A 24,773-nucleotide genomic window follows, 5' to 3' on the forward strand; every position below is an offset into this window, starting at 1 on the left:
AAAGGAGAGCCTTGCACCTTGGTACAAAAGACTCTGCCTCACATGAATTTCACAAACTTTTTATACAGTTTCAGACAAAGACCCTTGCCCCGTTAACACTTGATTGGAGGTTGTCAAACCCCACATCTGTTATCTGCTTAGTAAAATCCGGTTTGGAGGGAACTTCTCCTGCTTTAAGGCAGAAAAGAAAAGTTCAAAAGTTCAAGGTACTGTGTATGGGAGGCTTCTGCTTCCCCCAATGGCCAAACCCTTAGTTGTTAGGAGGGTTACCAGTAACTTTCACACCCAGATGATCTGTCATCAGTGTTTGAATCCCATCCCAGACCACTTCCACTTGGGCAAAACTGGTAACAGCAGGAGGCTCTCCGGCATTGGGGACGTGGACCAACCCCTGGGGAATATTTGCCACACTCTTTGCCAGAGGGTTACACACGTTGCTGGACCACAGCTCCAGCCTAAGCCACAGGCCTGCACTCTGCACCCCCTGTCCTGGAGTCAGGCGAGCGCACAGGAGTCCCACCGCTCATTCACTGGACTGGACAGGACAGGTCCAGCCCGCCTGACTGTAGGAGCCCCGCAGCAGCCGGGCCCAATCCCGCCAGACCCGACCCAGCTCTAGACACCAGTCCAGCCAGAGCCAGAGTCAGAGCCACCCATCCCGCCCAGGCCAGCCCCCGAGGCTGTTTGTCTTGTACTGCCCATGTCACGTGACCTAAGCGGCCACCTGAACGGGTCCAGCGTCACGTGATAAGGGAGCCTACCAGACATGCATCACGTGACCGGACCCCCCCCCCCCGCAATAGCAGCCGCCAGACCCGCTCTCGCCACGTGACACAGGCGGCCGTGCGGGGGGGGGGGGTGGCGGGGATAGCTCTGGCTTCAAGATGGCGGCGGCGCAGGTCGGGGCCTGGCGTAGCCGAGGGGAGCCTGTTGTTGAAGCTTTATTGTTCCTGCTGCTGCCGCGCCGCTCCCAATAAAGGTAACCATGGAAACGGCGGGGCCGCGCCGCAGCAGCCACAGGCGCCAGCCGGCCCGGGCTGTCCCGGAACCGGGTGGGGCGCCCGGGGGCCGCAGGGGAATGGGGATTCCCGCCGCGACGCGCCCCGGGCCCCGAACCTCCAGCCTGGCCTGGGGCCTCCGTCCACACAGGCCGAGGGAGCCCCCTCGCTCGGGGTTGTTCCCCCCGTGCCGGCTGAGGAGAGTCCCGGGCTGGCGTGGGTCCCCCTGTCAGACAGCGGCCGGCTGCAGTGAGAGCGGGCCGGGCCCTGCCTTGTGCGGGCCCTAGTGCCTCGGGGGTGGCTGGGCCTCAGGAGCGAGGGGCGCCCTTTTCCCCGCTCCCCACAGTGGGTCCCCGGGGTAGGCCATGGCCGCTCTGCCCGAAGCGGTTGGCTGCCTGGAGGCGTTTTTGCGCCTGCCCCGGTGCTGGATCCGGCCAGTTCCCGTGTCTGGGGGACTCTGCTGGGGAGTCTTGGGCTGTTGTTCCTGTTTTAACTGGGTAGAAATCTGACTGACGTAATTAGCAAGGCTCAGACTTTGTCATGGTTATTTTTAGTAAAAGTCATGGACAGACCAAGGGCAGTGAAGGACAATTCCCAGAGGCTGTGACCCGCCTGTGTCCTTTGCTGCTGTGGCTCCCCGGTTTCCCCCACCACTGTGGTGGCTGGGAGCTGTGGGGTTCCCCCTCCACCCATGGTGCCTGGAGCTGCAGAGTGACTATGGTTCCCAAAGAGAAAATGGGACACCCCAGCCGCAGCCTTCCACCCCCTGGGCGAGGCTGTCAGGGTGGCTGGAACCCTCAGGAGTCTGTCACCTGTCACAGGAACTTTGCAGGGGCCCTCCTGTCACTGCTTCTCCACTGGCACTGGAACCCTGCCTGGGCCCCACTGGCTGGCAGCTCTAGAGTCCTGCAGCCCCTTGGGCTGAAGCAGAGAATGTCAGGGAGGTCTCTGGATGTCCGGGATTCAGTGACTTCCATGACCTCCCTGACATAAACATAGCCTAATAGACTAACACGGCTACCCCTCTGATACTTAATAATTAGGGACATTCCCAGATCTCTTATTCTGGGCCCGCAGCCCTGTCTGCTCTTCTAAGATGTTGAAAACGAGATTGTCCTATTTATTTCTCATCTGACAACAACATGAACGGGCTTAAAAATTGCTGCGCTGATTGCTGGGCTCATAAAAATATTTTAAAATTACTTAGTGGGGTAGGAATTAAAATCCCAGTTGCTGTCTGGGTGGAGTTCTTCCCAGGATTCCACAATAGTGCTCTAGATGAAGGCATTAATTAAGTCATTCTTAGAATGCTGTTAGGGTTCAGAATTATGCTATACACTTTAGTATGATCTTATCCTCATTAGTAAACATATATCATATAAGGCACACATAAGAAAGCTGAAAAGCCTGTCCTACGCAGTCAGCTGTGCCCAACTAATGAGTGTTACTCAGATTTTTCTTTCTTTCTTTGCAAAGTAGGGAGAGAGATCACTTTCTTTAGATTGTTAAATACAATGTTTATTTAAGCAAATTAGAATGTAAATGTATGAAAAAAATTAAATGTCTTTTTCTTTAGTTACACTTTTCAATATCAAGTCTCTCAAATATAATTTAATTCCTGATAGAGGACCTACTTATAAAATACATCATCCTAATGCAAGTATTTTTAAAATATTATTATAGATATTTTTTCCCTTCTTCCTTATGCATTTCCTTCGTAGATTCCCACCCTTGGGATGTATATATTCCTCACCATATAAACTTGTGATCTGGAAAGCAGTAATCAGTAGCAGACTATATTTATGCTTTCATATCTCTGGTGTTACAAAAATAAGAAATGAGGGTTTATAAAGAGCCATGGTCCTTAACCATCTCCCAGTTCTTTTGGCATACCATAAAATCAGAACGCTTGCTAATCCCAATCATCTCTGCTTTATGAGCCATCTTTAGTACTGTTTTAGCTAGTCGGAGGATGGAATGGGCTTGTGTTTAAGACAGTAGACTGGGATGCCACAGGCTTCATGTGTGACTTTGGGGACATCGCATGGGGCAGATATTGTGAAGAAAAAATTCAGCATCCGAAAGCTTCCATTTGGCCACTCAAGTAAATGGTCAGATTTTCAGAAAGAGCTCATTTCCTATTTGAGCATTATTCTCAATGGGAGCTGATGAATTTTTTAAAATTTGGCCCTTAATTGCTCTGTGCCTCAGTTCCCTATTTGTAAAATGGAAATGGTAGTGTTTCCAACTGCAGAGGGGAATTGTGAGGATACATTCATTAATGACTGTGATGGTGGCCATATCAGAACCTAAAGAGAGAGATTTTAGGATTTAAAACCTTAGGAGATTTCTCCATGGCCAATGCTGAGAAGAAAACCAGCCTTGAGTGCTGTGTATCCTGTGAGGCCAAGATGTTTCTCTTGGGGATTAGTACTCCAGGGAAATTCTGCAACAAAAAATAAAAATTCTGCTCACAATATTTCAAAATTCTACATATTTTATTTGTCAAAATAACACAATATAATCACACCATTTTCAATTATCTTTGATCATTTATTTCAAAATACCTATCAGCCAGTATGTCTGTAACAATACAGACAACAACAAAGATTCAGGAAATGTTTTTTTGACAAATAGATTCCTTACTAGACATATTAATATAGAACTTTCAATAATAATTCATTTAAACTACAATACAGAATCATATTTCTTGCACCCCTCGGAAGCAGTGCAAACAGGGCCACCCAGAGGATTCAGGGGGCCCGGGGCAAAGCACTTTCGGGGGCCCCTTCCATAAAAAAAGTTGCAACACTATAGAATACTATATTCTTGTGGGGGCCCCTGCGGGGTCAGGGATCAGGGGGAAAATTGTCCCACTTGCCCCACCCTCTGGGCAGCCCTGAGTGCAAAGGCTTGAGGGAGTCAGAGGTAACGGAAGAGCTGAGGGAGAGGGAAGTAAATTGCTGGGAAGGAGCCTGTGTGTGAATTTGAAGGGTTGTTGGGTATGGGTGGGAAAAGTATGGAACAGCTTTTTAGTGGGTGGGGAGGGATTGTTAGGGAGCTTCCCCCAGGCAGACCCTGGCTTAGTCCTAGCTTCTCCCATTCAGTCAGGCACATCTGCCCCCTGGTCCCTATGTGTTCCTGCACCCCCATGTGTCGTTGTACCTCTGTCCACATATGTTCCTCCTCCCTCACTCAGACATCCACTCCCCCATCCCCATGTGGCCCTTCTCCCCCTCCCCCTGTGTGGCTTTGTATCCTGTCCCCATGAGTCTCTGTGCCCCCATCCAGCCACTCCCTTGTCCCTATGTAGCTCTGCCTCACACCCAATCACCATGTGGCCCTGCACCTCCCTCCCCACTTTGGACCTGTGCCTCCACTCTCATTCAGGCCCTGCCCCAATCTGTCCTCGCCCACTAGGCCTTATGAGCCCCAGCACGCCATGCTGTCTCTCTCCCCATAGTCCCTGTCTCCTGACAGGCAATGTGAAGAAGGCAGGCTCTTTCCCTTCCCTAGCTGGCCTGGAGCTACTGCTTTGTTCTATCGCCACAGCACCCTCTGGTGGGAAAAAGGTGGGACTGCAGCAACATTTCAGGAGAAGCTTTTTTCTGTGCCAAAAAAATAAAATATCCACAGCTTATTAATTATGCACGTGCACAGTAGCACAGAATTCCCCCAGGAGTAGATAAGGGAGTCTCACATACTGATCCATCTGGTCTCTCCCCACTTCTCCTCTATTAGCTGGACATACTGGTTGTTTTGAAGTTGCTTATGAGAGAAGAGCAGCTGGCATTGCTTTTATAGAGCAGTACTGAGGGATTTGTTTTGGAATAGGATAATTCTATAGACTTTATAAACAAATGTGAGGAAAATAGGCACCATTTTGGGCTGACAGTGTCTTTCCAAAAGGTTTTCCTTTAAAAGACTTTCAGTGAGGATCAGGACTCATTATGAACTGCTTCATGCCTTGTCTGATATCAGTCTCACTGGAACAGTATGAGCTCCTGTGCTTTATTAAAAGCAGACTGGCACAGGAGAGCTGGTTAAAACTGTGTAAACACTACAGTGAATTACAATGTGGAATCTGTGTGTCTGATGTAAACTCGCACAATGAACAGAAATTCAAATCTGCAACTGGCATCCTGTGTGTATTGCAGATGTCACTGAAAACCTGTATAATCTCAGTATCTCTCTCAGCATTTTTGGGCACAATGAGGCATGTTAGGAACAAAGTTTTGAAGCAAACTTTGACTTTGTTTTTTGTTGTTTCGGTTTCAACAGGACTTCCATGATTGTAATTTTGTACTTTGATTAGAGCTACACTGTTCCAAGTAGGATAGGCGGCAACCCTTGCTTCAAAGGATAATGGAAAACTCACTGTGAATAGTTGGGACATATCAATTTGTTTTTCAATCTATTTTATTTCCATTCAAAGCATCAGTGCAGGCAGATAGCCTAGGAAAAGAAGCACTGCTTTTGCTGTATTCTGCCGCGTTAGAGATTGAGGGAGACTGAATATAGTCAAAGTATTGCTTGTTTTCCTCTGTCTGCCTGCACTGATGCTTTGAACTGAAATAAAATAGATTGAAAAACAAATTGGTATGCTCTGGCTCATCATACTGAATTTTGCATTATCCTCTGGGAGCACTGCCTGCTCCAGCATTTTGGATCACCCAAGAGGAAGGTAATGACCCCTCAGTTTCTTTCAACTCTTCAAAAGACTGTCACTTGTGGTGGGAGAGGAAAGAAAATTGATTCATGTATGTGGTGTTCTGGCTTTCCAATAACCCTTTTTCTAAGGTCATCATCTTGATAACAAGAAGACAGGAAACTTGTAACACACACAAAAAAGTATTTAAATTTTGAGTTAAGACAGTCACTCTGTCCTTAACTCTCACATTTACAGAGCACTTGATATGGCGGCTTGCTCATTTTTCAGAGACTGCTGCAATGCCCAAGGGACGGCACAGTGAAAGAATGGGAAGGAACAAACGTTGGCTTTCTGTTCACTTGTGTTTATTGATTTAGCTGAGAACCTTTAAAAACATGATTTGAGCAGGTGCAACGTGGGCATTGACAGGGCAGGCTCACCTCTCACTTAGAGGGGTCATCTCAGGAGAGAGAAGGAAGTTTGCCCCAATGACCAATTCAGGGCTTAGCTACTCTAAGCAGAGTGCAAACAAGGGAGCCCAACTAGTGCCGACAGTGATAAGATATTTCATGATGCGGGCTTTAGACTGATCAGCTGTCAGACAGAAGTGACTTTTATTTATAGCTGGATTATTCTCTTTGCTGATTATTCTCTTTATTCTCCTTCATTTTATATACTTTACATGCATTGTAATTTCCTAGAAGCTTAAATATAAAACATTTCCCCCTAACATTCTTACACTCAAAGTCTTAGACAGCATTCCCTTGTTTAGCCCCTTATTAGGCAATATTATCTTTTTTTGTGCATTGTTTTTATCACCAGTGTCCGCATTGCCCAGGTGTAGCAATAGCATTTGTTAGCAAAGTTCTGTCAGCAGGGGGAGTCCACGACTGTGGATCTGTAGATGGTTTAAAAAGTAGTACTGAGTTATTGTTTGTTAATTTCTTGGTCATGCAATGGTGGTTGATTTTTGTTTTTTAAAGAGTAGACAAATAAAGACACTTGAAATCCCGAAGAGTTTCTCCATCATGTTATACATTTTAAAGTTAGTCACTTTGGTACTAATAATCTTTAAACACAATGTTTAAAGCAGGTTTTGGTATTTTTATCGGTATCAGCAGAAGTGTTGGTCAGAACCATATATATGTTAGTTATGCAGTGCCAAGGATATAAGAGCTTCGTGAGTGCAATGGCATTGGCACGCTGACAAACCCTGATGTTAACAGCTTTCTAACAGCATGAGAGCACCAGGTACTCCTGAGGTAATTCTGTGCCAAAAAATTAAAAATTCTGTACACAATATTTTAAAATTCTGCAAAATTCTGCGGATTTTGTTTGTTAGTAAATAAACATAGAGGCTTCAACATGGCAGTGGGGAGCACAGGCCACTTTGTGCATGGAGGTGGGAGATCACCCTGCAGTCCTCCCTTTCCACCCAAGTGGGACAGGGACTTGGCAGTGAGGCTGCACCTGGCCCTGACGCAGCGCAAGGGCTGGACCTGTCCCAGAAACACCCTGGGGTCCTTCCCCTTCACACCAGGTGCGCCAGATATGGGCAGGCAGGCTCAGCCAAGCAGGATCCAAATGTAGAGGGGCTTGTGAGGGGAAGGGGGGGAATCTAGATGTCCACACAGAACCCTCTCACCCTACAAATCTGGGTGCGGGAGGCTTGGTGGCAGGTCCATGGGGGATCTGGATGCACAGAGGCTTGGTGAGGGGTTCCAGATGCAGAGGCAATGGGACTCTGCAGGGGGGTCCAGGTGAAGGTGGTTGGGGCTCAGCAGGAGAGGTCGGGGGAGGGGATGGGGCTCAGCAGGGGTCTCTGGGTGTAGGGGGTTCAGTGGAGGGAGGGGGTCCAGGTACTGAGGGAGTGGGGCTTGGTGGGGTGGGGAAGCTCTATGCCAGGGGTCGGCAACCTTTCAGAAGTGGTGTGCCGAGTCTTCATTTATTCACTCTAATTTAAGGTTTTGCGTGCCAGTTGTACATTTTAATGTTTTTTAGATGGTCTCTCTCTACAAGTCTATATATTATATAACTAAACTAGTGTTGTATTGTCAAATAAGGTTTTCAAAATGTTTAAGAACATTTAAAATTAAATTAAAATGTTGATCTTACGCCACCGACCCACTCAGCCCGCTGCTGGTCTGGGGTTCCTTTCACCTGGGCTGGCAGTGGGCTGAGTGGGGCCTGCGGCCGGGACCCCAGCTGGGAAGGGTCTGGCAGCCAGAACCCCAGACCGGTAGCGGGCTGTGCGGGGCCGGTGGCCAGGACCCCAGCTGGGAAGGGTCTGGCAGCCAGAACCCCAGACCGGCAATGGGTTGTATGGGGCTGGTGGCTGGGACCCAAGCGGCAGTGGGCTGAGCCGCTCAGCCCACTGCCGCTCAGGGTTTCCATCCGCCAGTTCCTGCCAGCCGGGATCCTGGCTGCCGGACTCGCTCAGCCCAGTGCTGGTCTGGGGTCCCGGCCCTGCCCACATACAGTGGGTACCTACCTTCTCCCTGTTTCTGGCCCATTCTCTTCCTCTCTCTGCACTGAGCTGAGGGTGGGAGTGGACCAAGCACAGGGCTGGGGGTGAAGGGTCTGGCCAGGAGCTAGAATGAGGGAGGGGGCTCAGGGTTGGGACAGGAGGTTTGGGTGTGGGGGCACTTACCTGGGCAGCTCCCATGTGGTGTGAGGGGTGCAGGTGGGAATGTGAGTGAGGGTGCTGGGACTCCCATTTGGTGCTCACAGTGAGGGTGGGGATGTGCAGGGTGCATGGGATCTGTGGGGGGCTGGGGATGTGGGGAGTGCAAGAGTCAGGGCAGAGGGCTGGGAGCATGTGAGGGGGTGCAGGTGTCAGGGTAGGGGGGCTGGGTATGTGTGGGGGTGTCAGTCAGGGCCTGGGGTCATGGGGGATCAAGGAGTCAACAGAGGGCTGGGTGGTACAGGGCTCAGGGCAGGGGTCTGGGGGTGTGTGGGGGGGGATCAGGGCTCAGGGCAGAGGGCTGGGTGACTGCACCCCCCCGAACCCTCAACCCCCCCCCCGCTTCTTGTCCCAACTACCCCCTCCTGGAACCCCACCCCCTATCTAAGTCTCCCTGCCCCTTATCTCCTGACTGGCCCCCCAGGGCCTTACCCCCTACCTGTCCCCTGACTGCCCCAACCCTTATCCACACTCCCACACCTAGACAGACCCCCTGGACTCCCATGCCTATCTAATCGCTCCCCGCCCCCTGACAGGATCCCCAGAACTGTGAACCCATACAACCCCCCCACCCGCTCCCTGCCTGCCCCAACCCCTCTCCACACCCCTACCTCCTGGCAGTCCCCCCAGAATTCCTGACTCATCCAACCCCCCCAGCTCCTTGTCCCCTGATCAGCCCCTCCAGAGACCCCCCCACCGTAACTGCTTCCCCAGGACCCTCTTTGCTCCCTGTCCCCTGACTGCCCTGATCCCTATCCACCCCCCAAACAGACCCCGGGACTCATATGCCTCATCCAACCCCCCCGCTCCCAGACTGCCCCCTCCAGAGACCCCCACCCCAACCACCCCCCAGTATACTACCCCCTCATCCAACCCACCCTGCTCCCTGCCCCTTGACTGCCCTTACCCAACGCCCCCCCCCAGCCGGTCCCCTTACCATGAGGCTCCTCGCTCCTCCGGAGCCCTGCTGCTGCTGCCGTCACACACACACACACACACACACACCCCGCGCTCAGCCCTGCTCTGCCCCGCCCCTCAGAGCACTGTGCGTGCGGCAGCAGGGCTCCGAGTGAGCGGGGAGCGTCTTTCCCTCCTCATGGAGCCAAACGCTGTCCCGCGGGAGCGCGCAGCCCCAGCCCCCCCGAGCTCTGCACAGGCAGTGGCAGGGCTCTGGGGGAAGGCGGGGGAGGGGCCGGCGGCTTGGTGCGCTAGGCCAGCGCTCCGGCGCGAGACCGTGGACCCTGCGGCTTGCCACGTCGGCAGGATTTTTAATGACACGCAGAGTCCCAGCAGGCAGCCGCGTGCCATTAAAAATTGGCTCACGTGCCATAGGTTGCCGACCCCTGTTCTGTGCCATGTTATACAGCATGTCAGACTAGATGATTGCATTTGTCCCTTCTGGCCTTGGAGTCTATGAAAATGGTCCTCAGTTCCCCTCCAAGGCAGGAAGCTCCCTGCATGAGAAGGCATGAAATGGCCTGCTTTTCCTCATATGGTTCTTCCTCTCTTGATCCATGAAGAAAGACTACTGGAGGGGCTAAGTCAGCTCAGCAAGTGTCTTGGCTCTCTCTCCAGGAGACTCCCTCGCACAGCCCCTTCTTTTGTTTAAATTGCAATGGAGTAGCATTGAAAATTAACAGAGGCAGCTTTCTGATCAGAAGAGGAACAGTGTTCAGATGACTCTGGTGCCCCAGAGGAACCAACAACTGCACAGTTAAGCTGTGCTGTACAGAGTTTGAAATCACTAAAGTGAGCTCACAAATCCGTGAGCTTGGCTCAGAAGTGGCCTCAGTGATTCAGGCTGAAAAAGCAACAAAATTGTCTTTTCTTTTCAGGTAGGAATGGCAAGAGGCACATAGAGAACATGCTATCAGCGCTCAGAAGATAAATAACCAGCAATAATGATGACCTGATAGATACACCCAGTACAGTCCAGGCAGTAAGCCAGCTTTCCAAAAAGTCATCCATAAAATGTCTGGAAGCTGAAGCCAGACGTATTCAAATTCGAATTAAGACACACGTTTTAACAGTGAGTGTAATTAACCATTGGAACAAACTACCGAAGGAAGAGGTAGATTCTCCATCTCTTAATGTCCTTAAATCAAGACCAGACACCTTTCTGGAAGATATGCTTTATCCAAATAGAAGTTTTTGGGCTAAATCCAGAGGTAGCTGAGTGAAATGTAATGGTCTGTGATGTACAGGACGTCAGGTTAGATGATCTAATGGTCCCCTTTGTCCTTAAACGTTATGAATAAAAGATATGTAGTCTGCCTAGGGGGCATTATGCATCTGTGGTGGTCTCGGGGAGAGAGAGGGAACAGGGCAGAGCTCTACTGTAAAAAGCTTGGGCCAGGTATGAAAAATTATCAGATCATATCTAGAAATAACTCATTTGAAACCCTAGATATGTAAGTAGATCAGGAAATGTCCAGGAAGGCGCAATTAGGTTTATTTCTTTATGGCTTTTGGATTCCTCTATGCTAACCCCAAATGCTTTTGTGTTGGGTTGTAACATTTAAGCTGGACCTCAAGGAAGTTGTTTTAATGCTTAATCCTTATAAGTGATTCTTTTTAAAATCTAGCAATAACCTGAGTGTTCAGATGTATTTTCTTCCTTTTTGTTTTAATAAAATTTACCTTTTTTAAGAACAGGATTGGATTTTTTTTGTCCTAAGAGGTTTGTGCACATGTTTAATTAGCTGGCGGCAACAGCTGATTTCCTTTGTTTTTCTTTCTCAGCTCTTCCCCGGAGGAGGTGTGTGAAAGGGCTTGAGGGCACCCCACAGGGAGGAATTCCCGAGTGTGCCTTCCTGGGTTCTCAAAGAGTTTTTGCACTTGCGTGACGGCAGCATCTATCTGGGCAAGGTCAGAGAAAAGCTATAACCTTGGGAGTTTAATACAAGCCTGGAGTGGCCAGTATTAATTTTTAGAATCCTTGCAGGCCTCCACCTTCTGCACTTGAAGTGCCAGAGTGGAGGAAAAGCTTATGCTCAAATAAATTTTTTTAGTCTCTAGGGCTATGTCTACACTACAGGATAATTTCGAATTAACAGAAACCGGTTTTATAAAACAGATATTATAAAGTCGATTGCATGCGGCCACACTAGGAACATTAATTCGGCGATATGCGTCCATGGTCCGAGGCTAGCATCGATTTCCGGAGCGTTGCACTGCGGGTAGCTATTCCGTAGCTATCCCATAGTTCCCGCAGTCTCCCCTGCCTCTTGGAATTCTGGGTTGAGATCCCAGTGCCTGATGGGGCAAAAATCATTGTCGCGGGTGGTTCTGGGTACAGCCTCACCTCTCCCTTTCGTGAAAGCAGCAGACAACCATTTCGCACCTTTTTTCCTGGGTGAACTGAGCAAATGCCATAGCACAGCAAGCATGGACCCTGCTCAGATCAATAGCGTACTGCTCAGATCAATAGCGTAATCGTGGACATTGTAAACATCTCACGCATTCTCGTGCTGTCTATGGTGAACCATAAACTGCAAAGGCAGGCGAGGAGGAGGCAGCTACGGCAGCGCGGCGATGAGAGTGATGAGGACATGGACACTGAATTCTCCCTAACCGCAGGCCCTGCGCTTTTGAGCTCCTGCTGGTAATGGGGGAGGTTCTACCCATTGAACGCCGATTTTGGGCCCGGGAAACAAGCACAGACCTATAGGTTTGCAGGTGTGGGACAATTCACAGTGGCTGCTAAACTTTCGCATGCGTAAGAGCACTTTCTTTGAACTTCGTGACTTGATTTCCCCTGCCCTGAAACGCCATAATACCAAGATGAGAGCAGCCCTCACAGTGGAGAAGCGAGTGGCAATAGCCCTCTGGAAGCTTGCAACGCCAGACAGCTACCGGTCAGTCGGGAATCAGTTTGGAATGGGAAAATCTACTGTGGGGGCTGCTGTGATGCAAGTAGCCAAAGCAATCATTAAGCTGCTGCTATGAAAGGTTGTGACTCTGGGAAATGTGCAGGTCATAGTGAATGGCTTTGCTGCAATGGGATTCCCTAACTGTGGGGGGGCGATAGATGGAACCCATATCCCTATCTTGGCACCGGAGCACCAGGGCACCCAGTACATAAACCGCAAGGGGTACTTTTCAATGGTGCTGCAAGCACTGGTGGATCACAAGGGACGTTTCACCAACATCCACGTGGGATGGCCAGGAAGGGTTCATGACGCTCGTGTCTTCAGAAGCACTACTCTGTTTAAACGGCTGCAGCAAGGGACTTACTTCCCAGACTAGAAAATAGCAGTTGGGGATGTTGAAATGCCTGTTGTTATCCTGGGTGACCCAGCCTACCCCTTGATGCCATGGCTCATGAAGCCATACACAGGCAGCCTAGACAGTGGTCAGGAGCTGTTCAACTATAGGCTGAGCAAGTGCAGGATGGTGGTAGAATGTGCATTTGGCCGTTTAAAGGCTCGCTGACGCACATTACTCGCTCAGACCTCAGCCAAATCAATGTCCCCTTCGTTATTGCTTCTTGCTGTGTGCTCCACAATCTCTGTGAGAGTTAGGGGGAGACCTTTATGGTGGGGCGGGAGGCTGAGGCAAATCACCTGGCCGCTGATTACGCACAGGGCGATTAGAAGAGCTCACCAGGAAGCGGTGCGCATCAGAGAAGCCTTGAAAACGAGTTTCATCACGGGCCAGGGTACGGTGTGACTGCTGTGTTTGTTTCCCCTTCATGAACCGCCCCCCTTATTGACTCCTTCCCTGTAAACAACCCACCCTCCCCCTTCGATTACAGCTTGCTTAAGGAAATAAAGTCACTATCGTTTAAAAAACATGTATTCTTTATTAAAAAGTAATTATAAAAAGAGGCAAAGAATTAACAAGGTATCCCGGGTGTGGCTTGGGAGGAGGATAGGAGGGAAGGAAAAGGCCATTAAGCACATTTCAATGTAATGACAGCCTTTTGGTTGGACTGTCCACGGGGGTGGAGTGGGCGGGTGCACAAAGTGCACAAAGCCTTCCCCCACGTGTTCTTACACGTCTGAGTGAGGAAGATATGGAATGTGGTGAGGGTGGTTACACAGGGGCTGCAGCGGCACTCTGTGACCCCGCTGCTCTTCCTGAAGATCCACCAGACGTCGGAGGATGTCAGTTTGATCACGCAGCAGCTCCAGCGTTGCATCCCGCCACCGCTGATCTTCCTGCCTACACCTCTCATCTCGAGCGTCTCTCCTATCCTCACGTTCACCGGCATCTTTCCTGTACTTTGCTACCACATCCTTCCACTCCTTCAGATGAGCTCTTTCATTGCGGGTTACTTCCATGATTTCAGAGAACATTTCATCTCGCGTCCTCTTCTTTCTCCGCCTTATCTGAGCTAGCCTTCGGGATGGAGTAGGGAGGCTTGAAAAATGTGCAGCTGCATGAGTGAGGGAAAAAAGGGAGAGAAGTATTTAAAAAGATACATTTTACAGAACAATGGTTATACTCTTTCACAGTGAACAACACTATTCACCTTACATAGCACATGTGATTTCACTACAAGGTCGCATTTTGCATCTTTTAATATTGAGTGCCTGCGGCTCTGGTGTTACAGATCTCACAGACGCAGGTCCGGGAATCACAGTTCAGCTTGCATGTGTCCATGGTAAGCCACTGTCTTTCAGCTTCTCCAGCCTTCATATACACAGTGCCCTCTGATGCTTCTTTCCTGTTAACAAGCAGCAGCAAACGCCAACCCGTCCCCTCCCCAATCCAATTCTCTAGGATTGCTTTACCCCTCCCCCCTCCACATGGCTGGTATAATGAAAGATCACTGCTAATCACCCCCTTCCCCCGCCACCACCACCGCGTGGCTGCTAGCTGGGAAGATTCCTGCTGGCCAAATGCTAAAAAGCTCAGCGCTATCCTTCCTCCCCTCCCCCCGCTTGGCTACATGCAAGGAAGGATTTCTTTTAAGCAACAGCCCAGTAGGAAAATGGCCATCTCTGTCCCCTTAATTAAATTCCTTAATTTCAACCAGGTTACCATGAACGATATCACTCTGCTGAGGATAACAGAGCGAGATAAAGAACGGATGTTTCTTGAATTCCAGCAATCACCGGGACCATACGCAGCTATGCTTTGTCATGCAATGATACCCGATTACTTGCTACATGCATGGCGTGGTAAAGTGTCCTACCATGGTGGACGGAACAAGGCTGCTTTGCCCAGAAACCTTCTGCAAAGGCTTTTGGAGTACCTCCAGGAGCGCTTCATGGAGATGTCCCTGGAGGATTTCTGCTCCATCCCCAGACATGTTAACAAACTTTTCCAGTAACTTTACTGGCTGCGGATGCATCCCAAGCCCTCATGGCAAATCAATCATTAAAAAATGCTTGCTTTTAAACCACGTTTTATATTTACAAAGGTACACTCACCTGAGGTCGCTTCCATGGCTTCACTGTCTGGGCTAGTGGCTTGGGAGGGCTGGGAGGGTAATTCCATCTGGGTCACAAAAAGCTCCTGGCTGTTGGGGCTAACGGAGTGCTGTGTGCTTGCTGCAAGGTCGTCCTCCTCTTCCTCATCCTCCTCATCTTCCCCCTCCTCTGAATCCTCAGCCATGGTTGAGATTATAACCCCCACCTCAGAATCCACGGACAAGGGGGGGGTAGTGGTGGTGCAGCCCCCTAAAATTGCATGCAGCTCAGCGTAGAAGCGGCATGTTTTCGGCCCTGACCCGGATCTTCCGTTTGCTGCTTTGGTTTTCTGGTAGGCTTGTCTGAGCTCCTTAACTTTCACACTGCACTACACTGAGTCCCTGGTGTGGCCTTTTCCCATCATAGCCTTGGAAATTTTTTCAAATATTTTTTCATTTCGTCTTTTGGAACGGAGTTCTGTTAGCACTGAATCCTCTCCCCATATAGCAATAAGATCCAGTACCTCTCGTGTGGTCCATGCTGGAGCTCTTTTTCTATTCTCAGGAGACTGCATTGTTAGCTGTGCTGATGAGCTCTGCATGGTCACCTGTGCTGATGAGAGCTCCACGCTGGCCAAACAAGAAATGCAATTCAGAAGTTCACAAGGCTTTTCCTGTATACCTGGCCAGTGCCTCTGAGTTCAGATTGCTGTCCAGAGCGGTCACAGTGGTGCACTGTGGATACCGCCCGGAGGCCAATAACATCAATTTGCGGCCACACTAACCCTAAACTGATATGTTAATATCGATTTTAGTGATACTCCTCTCGTTGGGGAGGAGTACAGAAATCGATTTAAAGAGTCCTTTAAATCGATATAAAGTGCATTGTAGTGTGGACGGGTACAGCTTTTAAATCGATTTAACACTTTTAAAATCGGTTTAACTGCGTAGTGTAGACCAGGCCTAAGGTGCCACAAGTACTTCTGTTCTTTTTGCAGGTACAGACTAACATGGCTGCTACTCTGAAACGTAATAAGTCTGTGACTTCTGAGTCCCTTTACACTGTTGGCAAATCTTTCATAGGTGTGGTTTTCAGGAGTGAAATTCACCTGTGTGGAGCAGCCCAGCAAAAGTCCTATATGCCTTCAGGCTTGCTTGAGCTCCCAAAACAAGATTTAATGGGACTCAGATGGTACATAGGCATTGTGTGGGCCCTCTGCATGTGGCAAATGTCACCCTATGAGCTTGGCAAGAAAATCCCAGCAAGACGTCGTGTAATGTTCAGATGGTGGGTATAACCGAGTAAAATCAAACCCTGTTTTCACTAGAACTCTCTTCTCCACATTTGTGCTATTTCTCCACCAGATTGAAACTCTGAGCAGTTATGAGTTTAGAGCAGATTAAAAAGAAAGTGTCAAGACTGTTTTTATGATGGAAAAATATGATTTTGTTTGCATTATCTGTTCATTCTCCTCATTCTTAAATATACCTTAATTATAGTGGCCGTTCCTGTTATAATTACTGAATTGATCCTTAGAAAATTAATGAAAATTTTTAACAAAAACTGGAAGTTTTTTTTCAGCTGTTTCTTTCCACCTTGCTATTGGCTGAGAAAAGTGGTAACAAGGTATTTTGTTTTATCTGTAGCTGGTTCGCATTAAAGCAGTCCAGCATCTGAAAGAGAAAGAGGCCAGTAGACCACTGGAGCAATGGAGCTTCCCAATTACAGCAGGCAGTTGCTACAGCAGCTTTACACGCTCTGCAAAGAGCAGCAATTCTGTGACTGCACCATCTTCATTGGGACGGTGCACTTCAGAGCACACAAGCTTGTGCTGGCCGCTGCCAGTCTGCTCTTTAAGTCCTTGCTGGATAGCACAGACACCATCTCCATTGACGCTTCTGTGGTGACTCCTGATGAGTTTGCTCTTCTGCTAGAAATGGTGTATACCGGCAAGCTACCACTTGGCAAACATAACTTTACCAAAGTTATCTCTGTGGCGGACAGTCTGCAGATGTTTGATGTGGCTGTTAGTTGCAAAAACTTTCTCAGTGACCTCATCAGCTGCTCCACTCAGAATCAGGTAGTGAGGGACAGCTCCATTCAGACAGTAGATTCATCCAGAAATAATATTGATGCTAATGAGCCACCCCAGACTGAAAACCCTCCTGCTGAAGTTGCTATGGATGCTCAGCTTCCTGAAAAGGCTTCAGCTTCTGTTGGCCCTGAAGAATCAGAAATGGAGACAGTCACCTCCACCACAGCGCAAGAAATTACTGTGACTCACACCTTGGGCAATGAGGAGATTCTGGAGGAGGAAACCCCAATGGATTCAAAATCCCTCAATAAGGATTCAAATGCCCATGCTGACCACCATTCCTCTGCCAGACAGGACTGCTGTGAGGAAGGGGAGGCTGCTGAGCCTGTGAAGAAGACAGAAAAAATTGGTGATCCAGGTGAGCAGCTGAGACTCCAGTCACAGCCCTGTCTTCCAGCAATTTGCAGCTGAGCTGCTTAATTGGTTCATGGTGTGTGTGGGGCGGGGGGAGAGGAGGGTATGGTTAGTTTGGCTTGTGTTCCCCCGCTAATGCGTAGCTCTGAAGCAAGGGTCCCCTTCTAAGAATTCAGTGGATGCCCTCTTCCTCTTTGAACCTAAACAGATCCCTTCTTGCTTTGGGCGTTACAAAGTCTGCTTCCTGATGTACTGTTGTTATTTCACCTGTGCTGCTGTGAGCAAAGCCTGTTCTGCCTATATGTGGATTTCTGCATCTGACATACGGTAGAATCCATTTTCGGTGCAGAGGAAGGGAGGTGCGTAAGACAATCTGTGGAGCAATAGGTGACCACGGAAGTCTGCTAATAGTACTTTTGTCTTTAAACTATTGTTCACCATGAGAGGAAATAAAGATTGCATTGTGTTTTAAGTTCCTGCTTCCAATTAGTGGTAAACACTTTCCCCCCTGCAGGCTGGATGGGCTGTAAAAGGAATCTGCGGGTCAGTTTTTCCCTATTATACCAGAGGTGATAGAAACCCTGTGTAAAGTGCTAGTTATAAACTGATGACTGTCCATCATCTTATACTTTCCATGAATCCTTTCAACAAATGAGTAACTTGTCTCACTGTTACATGCAGAAGCAGAGATCAAAACCTGTAAGCTGGATTTCCTGCTTCAGTATGAAGATGTGTTTTCAGAGGCCCTTTCTGATACCAAGACAGTGCTAAAGAGACTGGATGAGTGCAGCGGAATTGAAGGGTCTCAGAGAGAGGTAGGTGTGTTTGCCAAACAAGCAAGAGGCTTTTCCCCTTCCCTCACACTTTTAATGGTCTCTGTGTAGGAAATCCCTTCCTGAAGTTTGCCAGAAATTCCAGCAAGTCAGATCTATGGCTCTGTCTTTCTGAAAATTTTTGACCACTGGTAGGCACCAGCCATAAGCCTTTGATTTCAAGATTTTTTTCTCAGTAAAGTATGCTTGTTCTTCAGATGGACAACACAAAGCAACAGATCTGCAAAACCAAACAGCAGGGAGGTTGGAGTGGGCTTTTTGGAAACAGACTCCTGTGTCATGTTGCTTGAAGAGCAACGCCCTGACTGGATGCATGTAGTCCAGAGATTTAAATTTATACAGCTCCCTGAGGGCACTTTTCATTTGTATTCTAGGCCTCACTAGTACTGGCTGCTTGCCTCCTATTTGTGTTGTTCTCTTTAGGGACAGTATCAGTTTATTATTGTAAAGGACTGATATATGAGATAGCAAAATTAAACTTTGTATGATGGGATATACAGACTCCTAACTTACCAAGGAGTTAATGAGAGCCTGTGGCCGCAGCCATCCTCACCCTTTTATACCTGGGCAAGGTGTCAAGCCTGGAGGGAGGAGATAAGAGGAAAAGTCCAGCTCGGTGGTGGGTGATTGGGAGAGGGAGTAGACTACTGGACAGGACTGGCAAGTTCCTGCAAAAAAACTAGTTTAGGACAGGACATTGGTAAATACTACTTTAAACTGGGAAAGAAAAAATTGTTGTTAGAGTATATTTATTAAAATTACTGAAATGCCTCATCTGTCTGAAGGCGGGTCATTCATCAGTTCTGTGTTCTAAATGCTGGGTTTTCATTCCTCACATCTGCTTGGGCTTGAAGCCTGTCTTATAGAGGAGGTATTTAAGGCCAAAGCACAGCCTTCAATGAGCACTTGGGCCACCGTTCTGTGCTGGACCATGAACAGACATCCTCGGCGCCTAGACCTGTCACTTCTCTGTGGACTAAATCACTGGCTCCACCTTCAGCTTCTGCACTGTACTTGAAGAGAGGCCTAATTACGTAGTCTTCTAAATCTCGGGCCCTTACTAGTGCTGAATCAATGAAGAAGCCAAAAGCATTCATGTTGGTGCCTCAGCCCAGGACTTCAGTTCTCACATGAGCGTCTGGTACCTTGGTGCCAAAGCCTTGAAACTGGGCCTCTGCTTAGTGCAGAATTGCCCAAAAATATCAGGGGAAAGCATTACAAGCAAGGTACTTCTTGATCCCAAAGAAAGAAGTGGATCTGAGAAGTCAAAGCAGGTTCATTAATTCCTTCATCCTCACCTGTCCTGAGGAGACTGGAACATGGCTCTTGAGCTCAAGGATGCTTACATCCATGTAGCCATCACAAGAAGCTGATGTTGTGTGGGGAAGAGGCAGGGTCAGGGCAGAGTGCTGCCCTTTAGTCTATCCTCAGCACTGATGGTGTTTGCCTCAGTTCTCTGCTGTGTAAACATAGTGGAGAGCTGCAGAGAGCCAGTTGCAGCTCCCTGATCCTTGGCTGCCTGGCCCTGAAGGACGTTAGAGCAGCAGGGGGCCTACTTGAACTTCACACTGGTGTAAGGTCTGTAATAGAAGTTATGCCAGTGGAGGATCAGGCATGGTGGATCTTGGCTCCACCATGTTCTCCAGCACACCTAGCCCGCCTCCAGCATGCCCTCTGCTCCAGCTGTCCCAGGACATTACACCATACCTGTGGGCTGTGTCCTGCCTTCATTTTTCTCTGACTTTGTAATTCTGCTCCTTTTATTTTTCAAACATAATGAAGTTTGCCTTCCTTTGATCCTACTATGAGCTGGTGCGCGTGGACCCCTGAGCCCGTGCAGAGCCCCTTTGACTTCACTGGGGCTCTCTGCAGGCTCAGAACTCTGCCCACACAGGATCAGTTTGAAATCCAAACTATTTTTTAGCTATCTGACTGCACAACTGCACTTGGACAATTTTTCAGCAGCTATATATAAATGCCAAATAAATGAGAAATGGATTTTCTGCAAACCTTCCAGAAAATCATTTCTGTGCTGTGAATGAGCATGAGAAATTTCGGTCCCAAAGGTAGTTGGGGAAGAGGAGGAACCTCAACCCATTGTAACTGAGAGCTTAGGCTAAAACTCCCTACTCAGCCAGGACTCTCATTTCCTGAGCTTCCTAATGGGATAAACAGGCTCTGTAGGCATCTACTCCAAATCCACACTTTATTTCCAGGGAGGGAGTCCTGGTGTCATCTTCAGGGAAACATAGTGCTGTGTGTTGAAGTAATGCTTAAAGTGCAAGTGCAAGTTCAGCTCAGGCTGTAATTGTGTCAGTGGCAGGACTGAAAGGGTTTTCTTTCCTTTGTGTTGTTTTACCAGTCACTTGTTGGAATCTTTCGTATATGCCTTCTGGCAGCAGTGGAAAACCTGAGGAGCTTTTGGATTCCTATGAATATTGCGTGCCTCAGTTTGCCGACTTGTATTGCTATCTATGGGCATGTCTACACTACAGCAGCTACAATGGCACAGCTACGGCTGTGCCCTTGCAGTACTGTGGTGTAAATGCTTCCTATATTGACAGAAGGGGTTTTTCCATCAGTTTAGTTAATCCATCACTGAGAGGGGATGGCTAGATTGATGGAAGAAATTCTAGCCACGTCTACATTGGGATTAGGTCAACCTAACTATGACACTGAGGGAGCAAAGTTTTTCACAGTCCTAGTCGATGAAGCTAAGTTGGTCTAATTTTTAAGTGTAGCCCACGCTTTGGTTTCAAGGGGTACACCTACACTGCAAAAAAAAAAACAAACCCCAAAACAACCACCACCTTATCTTGCAGCAGCAAGTCTCAAAGCCTGAGTCTATAGAGCCATAGTATACAATCTGTAGCTCAGGCTGAAGCTTGGGCTCTGAAACCCTTGGGCTATTTTTAGTATTGTAGCATGAGTCCAGCGAGCTGAGTCCTGGGCTCTGAGACTCATTTGCACTCATGTATTATTGCCAGACAGGGCCGGTGCCACCATTTAGGCGACCTAGGCAATGGCCTAGGGCGCCAGAATTTTGGGGGGGCGCTATTTTGCCGGTGGGGGGTGGCACGCAGGTCCGGTGGACTTACCGCAGTTATGCCGGCGGACGGTCCACTGCTGGAAAGGCTCTGGTGGAGCTGCCGCAGTCATTTCGGCGGACGGTGCGCTGGTCTAAAGGCTCCGGTGGACCTGCCGTAGGCATGCCTGTGGCAGGTCCACCGGAGCCTTTAGACCAGCGGACCGCCCGCCGGCATCACTGCGGCAGCTCCATCAGAGCCTTTCCAGCAGCGGACCATCCGCCGGCGTTACTGTGGTAGGTCCACTAGGGCCCCAGGGGGCGGCGAAATGGCCGTCCGCCTAGGGAGTCAGAAACCCTGGCGCCGCTCCTGTTGCCAGAGTCATACCCAAGGAATTAACATCTTTCCAGGGACACTCCTTGTGTTTAAAGAGACAGGGAGGAGTGCCTGAGACTCTACTTCAGAATCAGACAGTCCTTAAGAACTATAGACAGGTGACTAGATGGGTCCTGACAGAACAAAGGGGTAACTGCAAACTAGGTGAAACCAGCCCTCTGAATCTCCTAGAGGAGGAGGAGTGAAAAACAGAGACAGCAGTGTTCCTAAAGTCCTTAAAACCACAGAGACTGACCAGTTCAAGAGAGAGGAAGAAAGGGACATATTTCCTAAGTAAAGAGGAAATCTTTTTGGTCTAGTCTACACTATAGAAATAGGTTGATGCAAGGCAGCTTATGTCAACCTAACTGTGGAAGTGTCTACATTTAACTTTCACTCCCGCCAATGTAACTGCCTGGCTACGCTGACTTAACTCCACCTCCATGAGCAGCGTAAAGTAAAGCTCGATGTAGTTAGGCCACTGCAGTGTCAGTGTAGATACTGCGTTGCTTATGTCGACTTGTTACTGGCTTTCAGGAGCCATCCCACAGTGCCCCACACTGACAGTACAATCGAGACAATCACTTCTGGAGTGGACACGCACTGCTGGCACAAGGAGCAAAGTGTAGACACACACAAGCAGTGTAATTACTGCAGCGGCTGTATGCCTGTGTAGGTTAAGTTGACTGAATTTTGATGTGGCCTTTCATTGCCAGACCAGCCAAAGCTGAAGGATGCTGTAGTAATAATAACGGGTTGAAATTTAATAAAAAAAAAGTGCAAGATTATACACTTTGAGAGTAATAAAAAGAATTACTGCTGTAAGCTGGTGGTTCATCAGTTGAAAATGACAGCGGAGGAGAGAGATCTGGATGTATTGGTTAATCACAGGATGACTGAGTAAAGCCCTGTGAAATTATTTTATTTTTTAGCAAATTTTGTGTTTTATCCATGCACAGGATGGGAGACCCTGGGAGAGATGTTTTGCAGAGTGAGCCCACGCCACACTCTCCCACCACCCTGACTCTCTGCTTTAGGCATCGGGTCCTCATGCACAGGGTCACAGCACTGTTTGGGGTTGGCCCAACCACCCCTCCATCTTCTGGGGGAGGAAGTGGGCCAAACCATGTGCCAGGAACGTGTTGCCTGGAGCAGGGTGCCAGACCCAGGATAAGGGAAGTATTAAAGCCATTGTACAAGGCATTAGTAAGACCTCAGCTGGAATACTGTGTAGGATTTTGCTCACCTGTGTTCAAGAAGGAATGAATTCAAATTGGAACAGGACAGAGGAACGGAGAGCTGTCTTAAAAGAGAAGTCTGAAAGAGCTTGGGCTTGTTTAGTCTACCAGCAGGGCTGTCTGTAGTGGGGGGTGGGGCTGGGGACAAATCCACCTCCCCACTAGTTTCCCATCCGTCTGATACACACTCCCCCTCCCCCATCTGCCTGACTGCCTCTCTCCTCCTCGCTGTCTGCCCAGCCACCTGCCTCCTCTCCTCACCTTCCCATTTGTCTCCTCACCCCGCTTGCCCTCCCACCTCGCCTCCGGCCTCACCTCCCCACCCGCCTCCTCACCTGAGTATCAGGACAAATGGTGTCCCAATCGTACATTGGTTGGGATGTGGGACAATGGGCTAAATATTGGGACATTCCTGATTTTATCAAAGCGTGGGGCCCCCCAAAGTGCAGGGCTCAGGGCAGTTGCCCCAATTTACTGTACTCAAGGGACAGCTCTGCCTACCAGAAAGAAGGCTGAGAGGGGGTCTGATTGTTGTTTATAAATACATTTGGGGGAAGACACCAGTGAGGTAGAGAGCTATTTAAGCTAAAGGAAATTGTTCGCACAGAAACAACTGTGGATAAACTATCCATGAATAAATTTAGGCTGGACATCATAAGAAGGCATGGGGCTCTGAAACAGCCTCCCAATAGAATCATAGCTTTGCAGGACTGGAAGGGACCTTGAGAGGTCATCTAATCCAATGCTCTGCACTCACAGTCTCTTCAGACTAAACAAACCCATTTTTTTCAGTCTTCTCTCACAGGTCATATTTTCTAGACCTTTAATCATTTTTGTTCCTCTTCTGAGGACTTTCTCTAATCTGTCCACATCTTTCCTGAAATGTGGCACCCAGACCTGGACGCGGTACTCTAGCTGAGGCCTAATCAGCTCAGAGTAGAGTGAAAGAATTACTTCTTGTGTCTTGCTTACAACAGTCCTGCTAATACATCCCAGAAGGATGTTAGCTTTTTTTCAACAATATTACACTGTTGACTCATATTTATCTTGTGATCCACTATGGCCCCAAATCCCTTTCCGCAGTGCTCCTTCCTACACAGTCATTTCCCATTTGGTATATGTGAAATGGATTGTTCTTTCCTAAGTGGAGTACTTTGCATTTGTCCTTATTGAATTTCATCCTATTTACTGCAGACCATTTCCCCAGTTTGTCCAGATCATTTTGAATTTTAATCCTATCCTCCGAAGCCCTTGCAACCCCTCCCAGCTTGAACAAACTTTATAAATGTACTCTCTATGCCAAGTAGTGGTGACAAAAAACCTAGTTAGTTTAAAGATAGCGTTTGATAAATTTATGAGTGGGATTGTTTGACATGGTTGCCTTCTATGATGAGGGGGTGAGGCTTGATGGCTCAGGGGATCCTTTCTGGCCCAGTGTCTTATGTTCTGAATCTCATGCTTCAGGCCTTCAGCCAGTTCCCCCTAAGGGTCAGGAAGGAAACTTTTTCCTCCCTGCGAAAGTCTTATTTTATTTTTCTCTGCTTCCTCTGAAGCATCAGAGATGGCTATGGCAGGAGGGGGACTGGGGTGCAGGGGGGGGTTGAGGGCTCTGGCAGGGGATGCAGGCTGTGGGGTGGGACTGGGGATGAGGGGTTTGGGATGCAGGAGGGTGATTCGGGCTGGGTCTGAGGGGTTCAGAGAGCGGGAGGGGGATCAGGCTGGGGCAGGGGTTGGGGAAGGGGGGGCTCAGGAGCGCAGGCTCCAGGCAGTGCTTATCTCAGGCAGTTCCTGGAAGCAGCAACATGTCCCTCCTCCGGCTCCTATGCCAATGGTTCCCAGCCAATGGGAGCTGTCGGGGGCGGTGCTTGCGACAGGGGGAGCCTGTAGATGTAGGAGCATGAGGGGGAAGATGCTGCTGCTTCTGGGAGCTGCTCGGCAAGCTCTCGCTCCCCAGCTGAAGTGCCAGAGTGAGGCAAGCCCCTGATTCCGCTCCCCGACAGGAGCTTGAAGGCCAGATTAAAAGGCCTGACAGGTAGTTTGCCCACCCCTGATTTAGGGAGATCTGAGGTTTTTTGGTTAGAATCTCTCTGTATCTCTCGTATAAACTATTGCTATCTAATTTGGTTCTGGGCTGGCTGAAACCCGCTTGGAAATGAGAATA

At 48.9% G+C, this 24,773-nt stretch overlaps 1 protein-coding gene across 4 annotated transcripts in view; it reads left to right on the plus strand.

The window, feature by feature from the left end:
- The first annotated feature begins 840 nt into the window (after positions 1-840).
- ZBTB40 (zinc finger and BTB domain containing 40) overlaps positions 841-24,773 on the plus strand; it is a 65,944-nt gene continuing 42,011 nt past the window's right edge. For 2 of the 4 annotated variants that reach the window (XM_030537376.1, XM_030537378.1), the window contains exons 1-3: positions 842-979; positions 16,338-17,144; positions 17,822-17,955. In XM_030537376.1, coding sequence (XP_030393236.1) covers positions 16,400-17,144; positions 17,822-17,955 — 879 coding nt within the window. In that variant the 5' untranslated portion in view covers positions 842-979; positions 16,338-16,399. Of the gene's footprint in view, positions 980-11,074; positions 11,201-16,337; positions 17,145-17,821; positions 17,956-24,773 lie in introns of all 4 variants that reach the window. The other 2 variants (XM_030537377.1, XR_003997070.1) reach the window with 2 other exon arrangements.

Source organism: Gopherus evgoodei, chromosome 18, assembly GCF_007399415.2.
Source record: "Gopherus evgoodei ecotype Sinaloan lineage chromosome 18, rGopEvg1_v1.p, whole genome shotgun sequence".
Taxonomy (NCBI): Eukaryota; Metazoa; Chordata; order Testudines; family Testudinidae; genus Gopherus; species Gopherus evgoodei.